Raw genomic sequence first — 18,693 nt, forward strand, 5'->3', positions numbered from 1 at the left:
AACTTAGTTGATAAGGCATTGGCAGGGTTTGAGAGGATTGACTCCAATTTTTAAAGAAGTTCTACTGTGAGTAAAATGCTGTCAAACAGCATCTCAGACTACAGAGAAATCTTGATGAAAGGGAGAGTCTATCAATATGGCAAACTACTGTTATCTTACTTTAAGAAATTGCCACAGCCACCTCAACCTTCAGCAGCATCACCCCAATCAGTCAGCAGCCATCAACATTGAGGCAAGAGCCTCCACCAGCAAAGATTGTTGTGCTGAAGGCTCACATAAGCCTTAGCAGTTTTTAGCAATAAAGTATTTTTAAATTATGTACATGGTTTTAGACGTGCTATTGCACACTTTAATAGACTGCCATATAATGTAAACATAACTTTTATATGCATCAGGAAATAAAAAAAAATCATGTGACTCGCTTTATTGCGGTGGTCTGGAACCAAACATGTGTTATGTTGTGAGATACGCCTGTAACCAAAGTGAATGGTATGGTTAACTGAGATTACCCTTCTAACTTTTCAAAAAGTTGAAAACGCAACTCAAGAACATTTAATATACTCCTATTTAGTCTCTGGGAGAGAATACTCAATGGACTCCATTCAAACAAAAGTCAGTAAAACTGCTAAAGAATGTATTTCACAGTTTTACTTTGAGAGCTTTATAGCATTGATCATTGTTTATTAAACTACAATGGTTAAAATGACTTCAATGTAGTTAGATTTCCTAGAATCTGGATAAATGTAGTTTCCTTAGATTTGGATTCATTCTGTAAATGAACTCAGTTTGCACTTCATATTGTGTCACTCATGTCTTTTCATCTTGAAGGACTTGGATTAAGTGATATTTTCTACATCAAAAGGAGAAAAAAATTAAATGACTTTAAGCCACCTATAAAATACCAGTCCCATTTAAAGTCATGCCTCATGGATACAGAGAGTGGAAAGATGTGGGCTGACAAAACATATATGCCGACTCCTGATTATTAATGTATTCTAACAAACTCAACTAGCTAAGTGAAAATTTTTGATACAGTTGCTAATTTTACTCTGCACTGCATAAACAAATACTTCTCTATCTGATACAGATTTGTGGTGGTGACAAACCATTTCTGGCCCCCAATGATTTGCAGACCAAACACCTGCAACTTAAGGAAGAATCTGTGAAGCTATTCCGAGGGGTGAAGAAAATGGGTGGGGAAGAATTTAGTCGGCGTTACCTGCAGCAGTTGGAGAGTGAAATAGATGAACTTTATATCCAGTATATCAAGCACAATGATAGCAAAAATATCTTCCATGCAGCTCGTACCCCAGCCACACTGTTTGTAGTCATCTTTATCACATATGTGATTGCTGGTGTGACTGGATTCATTGGTTTGGACATCATAGCTAGCCTATGCAATATGATAATGGGACTGACCCTTATCACCCTGTGCACCTGGGCATATATCCGGTACTCTGGAGAATACCGAGAGCTGGGAGCTGTAATAGACCAGGTGGCTGCAGCTCTGTGGGACCAGGTAAGAACACTTTTAATTCACAACTAAATTCAGCACACATTTGAATGTCATTCATGTGCCAGCCACTGCATTAGATGTTGGAAATAGCACAGATCAACATGAACTGGGCCTGTTATCAAGAATGCTATGACCGGCCCAGATACAAACAACTATATAATGCTGTGTAATATGTGAAGTCCTACACAACTGTTTTAAAATTAACATTTCAGCGTTTTTAAAAAAATACATCAATTTAGTGGTGCTTTTACTTTTTTTTTTTTTGAGACAGCATCTTTCTCTGTCATCCAGGCTAGATGTCTGGCCAAGGATGGTTGTGTGATCTCAGCTCACTGCAACCTCCACCTCCTAGGCTCAAGCGATTCTTGTGCCTCAGCCTCTCAAGTAGATGGGACTACATGTGCATGCCACCATCCCCGGCTACTATGTTGTATTCTTTGTGGATATGGCGTTTCCCTTGTTGGCCAGGCTGGTCCCGAACTCCTGACCTCAAGCAATCTGCCCGCCTCAGCCTGCCAAAGTGCTGGGATTACAGGCATGAGTCATCCGGCTTACTTTTTATTATTCTAAAAATGTTAAATCTGTTAAAAGTTATATGAAAAAACAGCTTCTATTTAGCTAATTATGACGTGTTAACATTATCTTATATTCACAACCTATGATTTGATTAGCATTAGCTCTGTTAGGAGCTATATGAACCACTATCGTAAGTAGTCATTTATCATTCTCTTGAAGTAAAAAGTACTTCAGATTGTCTCTGCACCTGTAGGCAGCAGGTAATAGCTACAGTTCTTCCCAGATTAAGAACATTCTTATGGCAGGGAGTGGTGGCTCACGCCTATAATCCCAGCACTTTGGGAGGCCAAGGAGGGCGAATCACCTGAGGTTGGGAGTTTGAGACCAGACTGACTAACATGGAGAAACCCTGTCTTTACTAAAAATACAAAAATTAGCAGGGCATGGTGGCGCATGCCTGTAGTCCCAACTATTCAGAAAGCTGAGGCAGGAGAATCACTTGAACCCAAGAGGTGGAGTTTGCGGTAAGCTGAGACCGTGCCATTGCACCCCATCTCAAAAAAAAAAAAAAAAAAAAAAAAAAAAAACTTATATATACGCTTTATAACATAATGGTAACACATGCCTTTGAAGGATCTAGCTGAGATAAACTCATGGTAGCACAATGGGAAATGAAGTAAAAACTGGATCCTCTGAGCCACTGTCTCAAATAGTCCCTCAACCACAAAAGATTTAAGAGGGGTTACTTGAGGTCAATGTCAAAACCCTCCTATAATATGTTATGCTAAAAACTATGAGGAATACAGAATTGAGTTCTTCAAAGATTCTGATAAAATATGTCATCTAAATGGAAAAATCTGCAGGAGTATTTGTTCTGTTCTTAAATGCTCACAAATATTGTAAGCAAAGTTGAATATTATAATGCCGTTAATAAAGCGGGATATATACTTTTCTTTTTTCTTTTTAATCTGCCTTTGCCACAGGGAAGTACAAATGAGGTAAGTTAAATTTTTAAAATTCAGAGCTATGTATTTGTAAACATTATGATATTCTTATTTTATAAACTGACTAGCTATTACAAGATGTGTTTATGTAGACTAGAACAATCTTTGGTGACTTCTAACAGTTAAATTTGTAATTGTGAATTTTTAACATGGTCTTAAAATATTTAACTTATTCTAGACATCATGTATGATTTGATCTACACACACACACAAAAAAAAAAAAACGTTAAGAATTGATTATGATGAGCATTTGTTTCCTGAGTGTGTAGAAAATTTTAAAATTCTTAAGCTCTGAAATGGTGGACTCTGCTCTACTGCAGAGTAAAGCAAGCAGTTATGAACTTGAGGAAATATAACTACTGGAGGGTATTTAAATGTCGCTTTAGAAGTCATTTTTAACTTTGGCTTTTGACTGACAGTAATGCATACCACTTCAAGCAGGGCCCAGGCCAGTACGTATTCTAACTTTCTTGGCAGGCCTCAGGCCTGACCTGTAAATTACTGTTCATTTCTCCTACTGCACATGGGCAACAACGCCACTTATCTCAGAAAAGACTCAAGGCACCCACGAAATAATCATCTGTTACACTAAAAGAAAAATTATTACTCTGGAATCATTTAGAGGTCATTATCTTCAGGAAGCAAAGCTGATCTTGAACAACTACAGACATCACACATAATTATTTCCTTAGTTTCTACTGTGGCATATAACTGGATTATGTCTTTGAACCAAATACCATTTAATATTTACAAGTCACTAAGAAGTTATTTTATGTAAAATTTAATAAGCAAGTTTATTAAAAAAGCAAAATCAAATTTCAACTTTGTAAAAGCTTAAGAAAAAAATAAAAGAGAATTAGAATTAAATTGAATGCCTTAGAATCAGAATATAATGGAAGATGAAACTATGTTACACCAACATATATTTATAGATTTGAAGATGGTACCATTCAGACTTAATGTCTGTCTTAAGAAAATCAAGGCCAGGCACAGTGGCTTACGCCTGTAATCCCAGCAATTTGAGAGGCTGAGGCAGGAGGATCACTTGAGGTCAGGTATTCAAGACGAGCCTGGCCAACATGGTGAATTTCTATCTCTACTAAAAATACAAAAAATTAGCCTGGCGTGGTGGTGGCTGCCTGTAGTCCCAGCCACTAGCAGGGGCTGAGGCAGAACAGCTTGAACCTGGGAGGTGGAGGCTGCAGTGTGCCAAGATCATGCCACTGCACGCCAGCCTGGGTGACAGAATGAGACTCCAACTCAAAAAAAAAAAAAAAAAAAAGAGAATCAAAAGAAAGTAGCTATACAGATTCACATATGATAAAAATTAATGGAATTTCCTGGGAACAGATTACTGTTTAATGGATCTCCAGCTTTCATCCAGCTTTTAAAAATATTCAAAGACTCTTTATAAACTCCAGAATTAATTCAGACAAGTTGTTTTTAACGACTATTAGGTATGTGAAAGTCAGAGGAGGGGTTGAAATCTTAGACACTAGCTGAGGCGGGCAGGAAACAAAGATTATTTATGAACACTTATATAAAGCAATATACAATACACAGACATTCCTATGATTCAAATGCCATTAAAAGGCCACAGAGAATAAGAGGTTGTTTTAAATGAGGAAAGCTTGCTGAGGTAATGTTTTTGAATAAGGTTTGTAAAATATTAGCTAAGTCATGGAAACAAGGCAAGAGCATATAAAGTGAAGAATCCTAGTGTGCTGGGGGAAGGTCACCATATGTGCTTAGCTGTATGACTGTATCAGTAAATGATGGAGAATAAAATTGGTCCCACTCAGGAAAACATTGGAAGCCCAGAAAGCAAGTGGACTACATATGTATAATAGTTAACTGGCAATCAGAAGTTATGAAGTCTTACAATTCATTTAAAACTGCTAATATTCACAATTTGAATTCTCAGCACACCCCTGGGGCACAGTAGCAGCTCTCCGCTCCAAGAGGTATGCAAGGTAAAAGGAAGCAAAGTCTGAGAATAAAACATTTACCACAAAGGTCAACACACAAAAGTGTTACTGCACACATTGAGGAGTTGAAAATTCTTTTAAGTTTTAAGATATTCGTTTATATACTGATGAAAAAAGATTTCAATTCAACATGCTAAATTTTATACAGTACAAACTGAAGAGGAAAAAATTTTACATCTGTGCATTCGATAACTATGTTTTATAATCGTGATGCTTTTATTCTAGGCTTTGTACAAGCTTTACAGTGCAGCAGCAACCCACAGACATCTGTATCATCAAGCTTTTCCTACACCAAAGTCGGAATCTACTGAACAATCAGAAAAGAAAAAAATGTAATCCAAATTTTAAGAAGTACAGGTGCATGACCAATTATCAATTAAATATTCAGTTTTATGTCTCCATGCAAACATTCAAAGTGCTTCCATCAGAACAGAGTAAAATACTAAACACCTTTGAAGACTGCAAACTGGATTAGTTCTTTTACTTCAGTGTTTTAATAAGCAGATTTATGTATGCATGGTTATACTATTTTGTTAACATGTACAATTTCCTGATTTTTCTTCAAAAATGCTGTTATAAAGTATTTGTCTATTTATGATAACAGTACATGTGTTCTGCTTGAATTTACTAAATTCTACCACTGGGTCATAATTAAATTATGTGATATTCCATGTTTGGATATGCTCATTTAATTTCTACAGAAAAAATTTTAAATTATTTCACATAGCCATTTGTTAAAGCATACCATCAGAACTCAGTAGGCTTGATTTAATCTGTATCATCTTATATATATGACAGTCTTATTTTTAAGCACATTTAAGAGTTTTTCAGTTGCTTTATCAAAAACTATATATTGCTTTTACATGATTTAATAGAATATAAAACCTCTTGATAAAAAATGCACAAAAAATCACTTTGTATGTGTGAGTTTCACTGCATTATATATTTTTTCATTTGGTACACAAAGAATGTATTCTTCATAGGTTTATTCTTTTAATATGTGAACTATTATTAAAATTTACTCTGATTCCTAAGATTAAAAACAAATGCTTACAGAATTTGAAAATGAGAAGTGTTGATATAGAATGATGAGGTTTATCTTTTTAGACTGAAGATGCATTTTATGCATTTTAATGTTGACATCATTACAAACAAGTTTCTATTTTACAAAACATGTACTAATTCTTATAGGTAACTTCTAGTTCTTAATTACTAAAATCTCTAGTGGCGTCACTGAACAGACTTCTTAGGGAAGTAAAAAAGTGTTAATGAAAAAAGTAATATTTATCTAGGAGGTCCAAAACAGAGTAACTTCTAAAGACTGTCACAGAAATGGCTACACCTTAATAAGTGACAGGAAAGAACAATTAAGATAGAGGAGTGTGTGAGTCCTTAAGATATATAAACTTATACCTTAGAAAAGTCTGATTACAAGTTCAGCAAATTACCTTTCCCAATGATAAAATTCCACTAGCCATACTTATGCTTTACAATATCCCTTTCATTACCCCTTTCAAGTATATTGATTCCTTTGTCTATGGCCTTTTGAACACAAAAATGAAATACGGCACTATGGCTAAAACACGGACTCAAAAACCACGCATTTAGTTTCCACAAAAATATATTTAATAAACTTGTTATATAAAAGCAAACACTTAACACTCTTAACATTTCATCAACAATTCAAACTCACTGATAACTGGGAGTAGTTTGTATTCTGAAAGACTTCCTAAGCTAAAAGTGTATTTACATATTTACAACACATGTATATATAACTGAAGAACTACTTCAAATAATGTTGAAATTCACAGAATTCTAGAGATTTATAGTTATAGTTTAATCACCAATTTGTATGCAATCAAATGTACAGCACTAATTATGAAAAGTGTTTTAACAATTATTAATCCAAAAGGGGAGAAAAATTACAAAGGAAATATATGGTTTTAAAGTCCTGTGACAAATACTTAGAAGATTAAAAAGTAATAATATAAAATCGATTTAACAACCAATTTTTTTTGAATCCCTGATTATCATTTTTGGTAGCTCAGCCCAGTCTGTCAGAAGGCAGTATGCTATGCTGTCAGGAACTCTCCACTGTCTCATCAGAGCCATGCTAAATGCAGTAACAGCCCTGGCTGAAAATACGGAAGTTGATGTTAGCAACTTTGAGTTTCACACACCTGCGTCAAACAGGCTAAGTACTTATGCTTATATGTACTCTTGAAAGATTAAAATGCCCATCACCCATTCATAATAAAAAGTATTTTCTCAACATGCTTTAAAAGGGTTCCTTACTTTGTTTTTATTTCTTTATTTCTTATTTTTTGAGACAAGGTCTGGCTCTCCCACCCAGGCTGCGGTGCAAGTGGTACAATCTTGACCCTGCAACCTCTGCCTCCTGGGCTCAAGCCAGCCTCTGACCTCAGCCTCCCATGCAGCTGAGACTACAGGAACACACCATCATACCTAGCTAATTTTTTTTTTATTTTTTGTAGAGATGGGGTTTCACCATGTTGCCCAGGCTGGTCTCAAACTGGTGTGCTCAAGAGATCCATCCACCTCGGCTTCCCAAAGTGCTGGGATTACAGGTATGAGCCACCACTTCCCCCAGTTGGGTCCCTTACTTTGGAGGAGGGAAGACAAACATACATCATATATAAATATTTATCACAATAAGGTTTCAAATCCTATTTTATATTTAAACTACCTCATGGTAATATTTAAACCATCCCTTCCAGAAAGGTACTACTGCTATAAGAAGTTAACAAGTGATAATTTCCTATTTAAAGTCTGTTCATAATGACATTTCCTGCTGCATTTTTTCCATCAAGAATACCAAAGCAGTTTCCTAATATATAGCACTTGAAAGTGTTTGCCATATTGGCTCTTAAAATTATAGACTAATTTTTCTTGTTCACTAAAAGAAAATTTCTAATAACAAAATACATGTAAAGTTAGAATTTTATAATTTCCACAAAGGAAGCTGTGTTTATTAACCAAAGTACTTGTTTGCTATTTTCTATCTGTGAAAATATTTTAAAGCTCTTATAAAACTTAAATTTTATTTTTAAAAAATCAGCTCAAAAATTTTTTCCATGTTGTTGGGCATACCACTGCTGTCTCTGCTTTCGGTTTTCCAACTCTGTAAGAAGAGCTTGTCTGTATGCTTCATACATCTTAACAATCTGCTCCAATTCTTTCATGAAGAGCAACTTTAGCATTCCCTGGTATGTATCCAGGTCAGCCAGCTGGAAGAGTTCCCACTTCAGAATGTGGTCATATCTGTTTTAAAACACAAGCATATATATGTTCACAACACATACGTAAACATGTATTTCTAGCAAGAAACTAGTCTGTTTTTTAAAATGTCAACTTTATTTATAACTAAACAAACCATAAGCTCTAATTAAAAATAACTGAGTAGCTGGGCACAGTGGTGGCACGTATAGTCCTAGCTACTTGGGAGGATGACGTGGGAGGATTGCTATGCTTAAGAGTTTGAGGCCAGCCTGGGCAACATAGCAAGACCCCATTTCTAAAAATAAATACATCAGTTTTTTAAAAAACTGAGTTATTAACTGCTATTTACATATATTTTTTTTTTTTTAGGGAAAGGAGAAAGCTGCTAATATTACTTCATTTCAATTTAACTTAAAGAATATCTATTTCTTTAAATTACCAATTATTCTAATATTAACACTAGACAACCATCAACACAGATTTCGCACTACAGTGTTTCTGTAATTTCTGAAGAACATATTTTGTGCTATTTATAAGTTCATCAAAAGTTATTTGTCAGGAACTTAAGAATACTTTAGACCACACTGTGCTTGTAAATGATAATGCACAAAAATGGGTGGTCATTTGCATCATTCATGTTGATGGATCTTTCTGAGGAATGCTATTCACAACAGCAAACAAGGAACAAAACAGAAGAAGAAATGAAGAGGAAGCATCATTTGTGGCCTCTAAGTACTCTTGAGGCTGAGTACAACAGGAAAACTCAAGAAGGAAAGAATAAACTGTTTTTAAAATGAGAGAATAAGCAGACTATAGAAGGCTTCACAGTGTGGTGAAGGATTCCCAAATGTATTGTGGAAGACCATTAGTCTCTCAGTGGTAAGTAGATCGCTGCTTAGCAGTAGTACCTTTAGTAGTTTAGTAGTTGCCTACACAGTCCCATTTCAGTATATGATAAAGACAGCACTCTAATTCATATTCTCATGTTAAAGATGAAAAACACCAAAATCTAAAGAGGCTCTTTACCTCTTGCAAAAGTGTTTAGTGAATAAAAGTTCAGAAAGGCAAAGAACTTGGGCCAACATGCTTCAAAGTAGTGGATTTGAATGTTAATATCCACTAATACTAAAGAACTTGAATTAGGGAAAGGCATGTTGTACCTGAAGTTATACCTCTCAAATCATATTGCATAGCAGATATAATAGGAAGCTTTGATTGCAAACTCTAGTAGTAGTAGTAGTAGTAGTTTTTTTTTGAGACAGAGTCTCACTCTGTCGCCAGGCACCAGGCTGGAATGCAGTGGCGCAATCTCGGCTCACTGCACCCTCCACCTCCTGGGTTCAAGCAATTCTCCTGCCTCGGCCTACAGGCGCACACCACCATGCCCAGCTAATTTTTTTGTAATTTTAGTACAGACGGGGTTTTACCATGTTGGCCAGGATGGTCTCAATCTCTTGACCTCGTGATCTGCCCGCCTCGGCCTCCCAAAGTGCTGGGATTACAGGCTTGAGCCACCGCACCCGGCCGACTCTAGTATTATTTTTAATGATCATTTATAATATTTTCTACCCAGTGGTTCTTTGATATTTATTATACCATTTTCTTTCAAAAGGACTATCTAATATTTTTAAATGAGGTTTTTTAAAAAGGGAGACACTGGCTCAAGAGTTCTGATTTTAAAAAAAAGGAGAAAAACAAAAAAAAGGAGACAGAAAACATACTGGGCAGTTAGTGTGAGCCACTGTACTTGGCATTTTGACGTGTTTCTGTCCTACTTAAGCATATGTAACAGAAATGTCAATAACAACATGTAAAAACTGGAAGGTAAATATATTTCATTAGACTCTCAATTTTACTCAGTTGAGAGCTGCAAATTTATTAATAGATACAGATTTCTTTGGTAGGAAGCTCTTTTCTTTTTAGTGGGAAACTCCAACTACTTGTGAACATAAATTAGAGTGATACTGTCAGAAACACTCAGACACAAAACTGTCTTTTTTTTTAATTTTGTAGATATGGAGATCTCCTATGTTTCCCAGGCAGAAGTACAGTGGCTAATCACAGGCACAATACCACTACTGATCAGCACAGTAGTATTAACCTGCTCCATTTCAAACCTGGGCCAGTTCGTCTCTCCTTAGGCAACCTGGTGATCCCTGCTCCTGGGAGGTCACCATATTGATGCCAAACAGTACGGACATCCGACTGGCATAGTACACCACAGCCCAGAACTCCTAGGTTCAAGCAATCCTGACTCGGCCTGTCAAGTAGCTGGGATTACAGATGCACCACCAAACCTGGCCAAGTTTCTTACTTGCCAATCAGCATTCAGCATCAAGAGTACCATTATGGGTAGAAGCAACAAACTCAGATTAGAGAAAATCCTTTTGGGGGAAGAAAGTACCCTCTAAGAAGAGTACAGATGTGAAAAAACTGCAAAACATGGAATGGAAATAGGATTTCCATTCCAACTTCTTCCCTCTGTTGCTTCTATATAGTTACTACGCTTCTGCCTATAATCACCTAAGTGTGCCTGCTTTTTCTGAAAAGGATGAACTCCCATTCTTTCCTTCCTAACTAGCGAAGAAATCTGCTTCCCCAAGTTTAACATTAAGTCATTTATAAACAGGTAAATCATTCAGAAAATTGGGTGTAAACCATTCCAATAGTCTATGCTTCTACCATCTCTTTTGCTGTGTTTTTCCCAGGGCAGTGTTCTATTCAAATACTACTTATAAATAACTCAAATATCAGGCACCAGTTGCTATAATTCTACCAAAAATAACCTGTCCACACTCCAGTGGATGCTGACTTTGAGACCAAAAGTGCTGCTATCCTCAGCTCCAGGTATCACCATGTAGCCTAAGTCCCTTGCACCTACCCACCATAACACTGTGTCCACTCTTCCCTCTTTTCCACCTGTATTTAGAGCGGGGTCAATGGTGACACTACAGGATTGCCAAGCCATTGGAATAAAAAATACCCCTGCCACACACTGCTAAGTACTAGTGTTTTGGTGTGTGTGTGAGAAATAACAGAAAGTAAATATGTTCCTGACAGTCTTTTTCCAGTCAATGATTAAATTTAAAAATTTTATCCTATAGTTCAGCTTGAGTACAGCTATACCAAGCATTATAGACTTTTGTGAGCAGACACAGGAACATAACTTGACAAAAATTAAATAAATAAAAATTTAAAACCTAATCTGTTTCTAAATCAAGTTTTAGAAGTATATGCAAAAATTATGTTGGTAAATTACTGCAAGAGATAGGAAGAAAGAATTTCAGGATTACACAATTTCAGAGTCTCAACTGTCTAAAAAAACAAAAGGAAGAAACAGGCAAAACATTTTTCGGCAAAAAATGTCTCTTTGTTGCGATAAGTAATTGATTCTTCATTATCAAATTCATAGATAACCATTCACCCTTTGTTGATAAGAGTATTAACCATTTCCATCCTCTTCAGAAACATCAATTAGAATCAACTAGAAAGGAACAGGCTTCTAGACCTCTTGTTTAAGATTTTAAAGCAGTAGAGTAGTATAGTACTTGCTCTCTTTTTGTCAGTCTGGCCCATTTTGGAAGAGTTCCAACCTATTTGCTAGTTTCCTTGAGTTTTATAGTTAGCTCACAGAACCACAGAATTGAAAAAGACTATAATCTTCAGGAATCTGTTTCTTTCCGTAAGAAACCAGGAGTTCCATTTAAGTACTATCTCTTCCCCCCAAAAGGAAAACTTATTATGCTATTTTTACTAAACATGACTATAAAGTAGAAATAACATACAACAGGAAGAATAATTCTCCTCAACCATATCCACCCCCAGAAATACCAAGGTTAACAGTTGGGCACATATTCTTCCAGATTTAAAGAAAATAAAAATGCATACAGATACTACATATGATTTAGCATCAGCATACAAACATAGGCTGTATACAGTAGTAGGTCAAGTGGTATCAAGGGAGAAAGAAGAAAGAAAATAGCAAAGAAAATGCCATCTGCTATCATTCCTTTTTTCGGCAGTAGTAGGGGGCGCAGACAGAGTCTCGCTCTGTCACCCAGGCTGGAGTGCAGTGGCATAAGCATAGCACACTGCAGCCTCAAACTCCTGGGCTCAAGCAATCCTCCCACCTTAGCCTCCTGAGTAGCTGGGATCACAGGTATATGCCACACACACTGATAATTTTTAAATTTTTTGTAGAGACAAAAGTCCTGCCATGTTGTTCAGGCTGATCTTGAACTCCTGAGATCAAGCTATCCTCCCACTTTAGCCTCTGAAGTACTTGGGACTACAGATGCATGCCACTAAGCCTGGCTAATTTTTAAAAATTTTTTTGTGGAAATAGGGCTCTCATTATGTTGCTTAGGTTGGTCTTGAACTCCTGGACTTAAAAGATCTTCCTGCCTCAGTCTCCCAAAGTGCTGGGATTGTAGGTGTGAGACACTGTGCCCAGGTCCTTACTTTTATCACAAGTACTGTATCACTTATTTACCAATTAATCTTCCCTGTGAGAATGTAAGCTTTTTATTTGTATCCCTAATAGCAGAGATCTGCACACAAAGAAATGAGGATTCTATAAATGTTTGCAGAATATTTCTAATCAATGATTTTCACACATTATAAACTATGATATCCTTTATTTGAGTGAAGTATTACTTAGAAGCCCAATATTACTAAGAGTAAACCATGGCACACTACTTGGCTTAAGCAGCCCAGAGATTCCATTCAGCTCTTCACTTACTCCTCAAACAAATTTGTGCTGTAAATGTACTTACTTCACAGGGGCTCGAGCATAAACCTGAAGCCAGTCAGGAATTTCTGCAGTGTGATATGGATTTGCAGGTACCAGAAGGGACTGATTTCTTTCCGTTTGCTGTGGCTGGTAAGTGACAGGAGGTGGCTGATCATACCGAGGTACACTAAGAAGAAAGAAGTGACATTCTTTAGGCTAAAGGTCCTAAACCTAAACAAGAAATTATAAAAGAACAAATAATACTTAAGCATTTTTCAATGTGCCTTCTGTCCAAACTGACTTACGCCACCTAAAAGATAATGTATTTTTAAGGTATTTCTTTCAGCTGGTACTTAGTCTTTTCAAAAACAGGTTCAAAGGAGGATATAAAAAAGCTGGAACTAAGTTTTAACCTTTATACAGAGACTTACAACTAGAATAGTAAATTCCCACAAGAAATAGTCATCAGCTGGAAATTCATATCAGAAAGGTTGACAGCTTCCAAGAAAGAATGTTGTCTTCGTCCTGTAGGCTGAAAATTTGAGATATGTAGTGAGGCAGCAGTGAGTATTGTGTTTGCAATATCTCTATCAAATGTAGATACCTTTTAAACTTTTACCAACTTAACATATGGGAGTTAGAGTTGATTAGGGCCTATTTTAAGTCACAGAGATTAAAATGCAAAGATTATGTTTTAGTTAGTTCTAACAGCCTGTGTATGCTGTGGCGAACAAAGATATTATATGGGAAAGTGCTAAGGAAATCACTGAACCACCTGAAGGTTAATAAATAAACTCAAGGAAGCCAGAAGGGTCTTTTTCAGACTGAAAGTGCCCTGCGCCTTCAAACATAAAGATTTATGTGTGTATATGTGACCAGCAAGCATATGAAAAAATGTTAAACTAGAGAAATGCAAATCAAAACCACAATGAAATAAACACTATTTCATATCAGTCAGAATGGCTAGTATTAGAAAGTCAAAAAATAACAGACGCTGGTATAGTTGCAAAGAAAAGTGAATGCCTACACTGCTGCTGGGAATACAAATTAGTTCAGCCACAGTGGAAAGCAGTTTTGAGATTTCTCAAAGAACTGAGAACTACCATTCAATCTAGCAGTCTCATTACTGGGAATGTACCCAAAGGAATAGAAATCACTCTATCATAAAGACATATGCATGCATATGTTAAATGCAGCACTATTCACAATAGCAAAGAGATGGTATCAACCTAAATGCGCATCACTGGTGGGCTGGATAAATGTGGATAAAGAAAATGTGGTACATACACATCATGGAATGCTACCCAGCCATAAAAAAGAACATCATGTCCTTTGCAGCAACATTGATGAAACTGGAGGCCATTATCCTAGTGAATTAATGCAGGAAGAGAAAACCAAATACCACATGCTAATACGTAGGAAGTAAACATTGAGTACACGTGGACACAAAGAAGGGAACAATAAACGTTGAGGCCTACTTGCATGTGGAGGATGGGAGAAGGCTGAGAACTGAAAAACTACATATCAGGTACTATGCTTATTACCTGGGTGATAAAATAATCTGTACCAAATCCCCAAGCCATGCAATTATGAACCTTCACATGTACCCCTGAACTGAAAATAAAAGGGAGAAAAAAAAGAAAATGTGATACACACACACACACACACACACACACACAGACACACATAATGGGGAGAAAACAATGATGTGTAATTAAAAAGGTCACTGTTTACTAAACTGGGATTAAAATAAGGTTAGATTATTCTGTGGCTAACAATTTAAAAAGATCAATGTGCAAATGGCACTGATTTATATCTTTAACTCTTCTTTCTTAAATAAGTTCAAAGGAAAATATTATTTGATAGTACAACTGGGGGTGGGGAAGAATTGGGACTTTGAAGTCAGATATGCCTGGATTTGAACCTCAGCTTTAACACTTACAACCTATGTAAATGTAGGCAAAACTCCTCCACTCTCTAACCCTCAGCCATACTTGTAAGAGTGTAATAATAAATTCATACCACAGGTGGTTGCTCTCAGGATTAAACAACCTAATGTAAATCAAGAATTCTGTATAAGGATTAGCCTAAGATAGACAGCCAGACTGCTATTAATACTACATATGTGAGCTTAAGGGCAGCGTTTATTTTCTCTTTTTCAACTTCTACCAAGTTGCTGAGAGAAGTAAATTAATTAATTATGAAACTGCTTTAAAGGAACTATTAAAATTCTATAATAAAATAAGGTTAATGATGATTGTATTAGTCTATTTTCATACTACTATAAAGAAATACCTGAGACTGGGCAATTTATAAAGAAAAGAGGTTTAATTGACCCACAGTTCCACATGGCTAGGAGGCCTCAGGAAACTTACAATCATGGCAGAACGTGAAGGGGATGCAAGACACATCTTACACAGTGGTAGGAGAGAGAGAGAGAAAGGAGAACTGCCACGTTTGTAAACCATCAGATCTCGTGAGAACTCATTCACTACCAGGAGATCAACATGGGGGAAACTACCCCCATGATTCATTCACCTCCCACCACATCCCTCCCTTAATACACAGGGATTACAATTTCAGATGAGCTTTGGGTGAGACACAAGCCAAACCATGTCAATGATGAACAGAAAAGTAAGCTTTCAAATCTGGTTATTTGGACCGCAATGATCTCTGCCACCTGATGACCACAAACCATAACCACAAGTTTGATTCTTTCAAAGACAACAACCTCAGTAGTTGAATAAACATTGACTGGGCACCACTACATGGAATCATGGAAAAAAACAGATTTTCAGAGTTGAATTAATCCAAATATGTAAAATAATTAAAGCAACACAATAACAACAAAGCTTATCGTTTTCCAGGTGATAATACGAAAATGTATTTTCATAACTATTTTAGCATGAAATAGTTTAGTATTTATCTAAGAAAATACAAATGTCCACTATAACCAAAAAACTGTATTATGTCAGATGACACTAAACAACATTTATCAAAATGGAGATGATGTTTTAATCATTTTTAATCTGGTGGCTCAGCTTTTGAAGCTCAAATGTGGTTAATTTGAAATATTTGCAACTTCATTATTACTAAACTAATGCTAGCTTTTATGTACTTTGAAATCCAGTGTGTATTTACACTTACAGCACATATCAATTTTTATTAATCACATTCAAGTGCTCAACAGCCACATGTGACAACTGGCTACAGTATTAGGCAGCACGGAGCTGAAAGCCTGGCAACAAAGCAGGACTACGGGCCCAATATCAATCAAAATAGCAGAAAGAATTACTGGCTACATTTATTAAACAAATCTGGAATGTTCTGTCCAGTCCCAATTTTCACTTTCTTGCCTAGTAATAGCAAGAAACAGAACATACAACCATGTCTAAAATTGAATAAAAACAGCAATTCAATAGTATATTCTGACTTAGGAGGTATGTCTGTATTATTTGTAGAAATTTAAGTGTAAGAAGACAGATGCTTTAATTATTTTAATTTCTGGATACCTATAATAAAACATTCTAGTATATTACAGCTGAATCCAATCATAAGAACAATGATCCTATTTTTAAGGTTAAAAAGTATTTTTAACTTATTAAAGTCATTTATTACTAAATGTAAGTCCAAAGAAAAAAGGTAAATTTTGAAATACAAGGCTTTCAAATCTCAAGCTTTAGAATACTTTTCTCTTGGATAAAAATATGAGTCCAAAATCTAAGATTAGACAATCCTGAAACAAAAAGTTGAAAATAAAGTTGATACTCTACCTAGGAGCACAGGGATGCCTATACTGAGCCTTCTTATTTGTGTGATCTACATAATAGGTTCCAAATTCTGATGACTCAACTCGCTCCCATCCCGGAGGAAGGCCTTCTCGCTCAAGAGGATGGCTCCAGTGAGTTGTATTTGTGTTATGATCTATATAGTATTTTCTCCCTCTCATTGTCCAGTCCACAGACCAGCCAGGAGGAAGGGGTAAATCTTCAGAACCATGGTTAGTCAAATTTCCTAAAGATGTAGCAGCAACTCTCCCAATACCTATGGGGAAAAAGAAAATGATAGAGAAGAAACAGAACAATTATTCAATGCAAAAAAATGTGCCATCTAGGAAGGTCACAACATTAACTATCCTGATTGTATTCTCTGTTTAAATTCATGATTATGTTCATTATGATGGTTTTCATAAAACTAGTCAGTATTACCATCATTTAATTATACAAAGGGGGAGGAATTAGACTTTGAAATTAGTGGAGGGTTTTTTGGCTGATGCTTCCATGAACAGGCCATACAAACATTTAACTACAGGTTGAGCATCCCTAATCCAAGAATCTGAAATTTGAAATGCTCCAATCCGAAACTTCGACAGCCGACATGATGCCACAAATGAAAAATTCCACACTTGAACTTATGTGATGAGTCACAGTGAAAATTTGGTCAAAACTTTGTTTTACGCACAAAATTATTTAAAATATTATATAAAATTAACTTCAGGCTATGCATAAAAGGTATATATGAAACATAAATGAATTTCATGTTCAGATTTGAGATCTCTTCCCCAAGACATCTCATTATGTATATACAAATATTCCAAAATAAAAATTAAAAAATCCAAAATCTGAAACACTGCTGGTCCTGAGCATTTTGGGATAAGGGATAATCAACCTGTAGTAATAAAGCTACTTAAGTAAGTAAGTAAAGCTACGTAAGTAAGTAAAGCTGAAAGAAAAATGGGAAAAAGAAAACTTTCCAATTCAAGATTTGGAATTTCATTCTAAAAAAAAGCAAAAATGAACTTGTAAAACCATTCCCAGTTTATAAATACTTAAAAGTAATCTGGCTGTGCCCTAGAATTATTAAGTAAGTTTAAGATAGCAGGGTGTAAGGTCAACATACAAAAATCAATGAAATATTTATATATTAACTAGCAACAACTGGAAAGAAAAAGTTACTGAGATAATACCATTTTTAATAGCTCCAAAAAGTCAGATATTTACATATAAATTTAACCAAACATGTGCAGGATCCATATGCTAAAAACTACAAAACACTGATTAAACAAATATAAAACCTACCATGTTAATGGATTGGAAGATTCAACATAAAGTTAAGATGTCAATTCTCCTGAAATGATTATTATGTTTAAAGTATAGTAGTCCCTCTTTATCCACAGGGGGATCCATTCCAAGATCCCCAGTAGATGCCTGAAACTGCAGATAGTACCTAACCCTGTGTATGCTATCTTTTTTCTTATACACACATATATATATGATGAAGTTTAACTTATAAATTAGGCACAGTAAGAAATTAACAGCAATAAAATTGAAAAATTATAAAATAATAAAAATTGGGTGAATGTGATCTCTCTCCCTCTCTCTTAAAATATCTTATTGTACTGTATTCATCTATTTTCAGACTGCAGTTGCAGAGGTAACTGAAACTGTGGAAAGCCAAACCATGGATAAAGGGAGACTACTGTCATTCCAATAAAAATTCCAAGGACTGGCCGGGCGCAGTGGCTCATGTCTGTAATCCCAGCACTTTGGAAGGCTAAGGCAGATGATCACGAGGTAAGGAGTTCAAGACCAGCATGGCCAAGATGGTGGAACCCTGTCTCTACTAAAAATACAAAAAGTAGCTGGGCACAGTGGCAGGCACCTGTTATCCCAGCTACTCGGGAGCCTGAGGTGGGAG

The 18,693-nt window shown here is 36.0% G+C and overlaps 2 protein-coding genes across 5 annotated transcripts in view; one reads left to right on the plus strand and one right to left on the minus strand.

Annotated features, from left to right (window-relative positions):
- ATL1 (atlastin GTPase 1) overlaps positions 1-5,695 on the plus strand; it is a 98,731-nt gene extending 93,036 nt beyond the window's left edge. For 3 of the 4 annotated variants that reach the window (XM_032244557.1, XM_032244556.1, XM_032244555.1), the window contains 3 exons: positions 1,088-1,519; positions 3,016-3,030; positions 5,250-5,695. In XM_032244557.1, the coding sequence (XP_032100448.1) occupies positions 1,088-1,519; positions 3,016-3,030; positions 5,250-5,360 (558 nt within the window). In that variant the 3' untranslated portion in view covers positions 5,361-5,695. The remainder of the gene's footprint in view (positions 1-1,087; positions 1,520-3,015; positions 3,031-5,249) is intronic. The other variant, XM_032244558.1, reaches the window with a different exon arrangement.
- A 2,065-nt stretch (positions 5,696-7,760) lies between these two features.
- SAV1 (salvador family WW domain containing protein 1) overlaps positions 7,761-18,693 on the minus strand; it is a 33,697-nt gene continuing 22,764 nt past the window's right edge. The window contains exons 3-5 of the mRNA XM_032244559.1: positions 16,770-17,040; positions 13,040-13,183; positions 7,761-8,306 (exon numbers count right to left, since the gene is read on the minus strand). Of these exons, the coding sequence (XP_032100450.1) occupies positions 8,105-8,306; positions 13,040-13,183; positions 16,770-17,040 (617 nt within the window). The 3' untranslated portion in view covers positions 7,761-8,104. The remainder of the gene's footprint in view (positions 8,307-13,039; positions 13,184-16,769; positions 17,041-18,693) is intronic.

Source organism: Sapajus apella, unplaced genomic scaffold (assembly GCF_009761245.1).
Source record: "Sapajus apella isolate SASKATOON/1434 unplaced genomic scaffold, GSC_monkey_1.0 scaffold55, whole genome shotgun sequence".
In the NCBI taxonomy this organism is placed as follows: domain Eukaryota; kingdom Metazoa; phylum Chordata; class Mammalia; order Primates; family Cebidae; genus Sapajus; species Sapajus apella.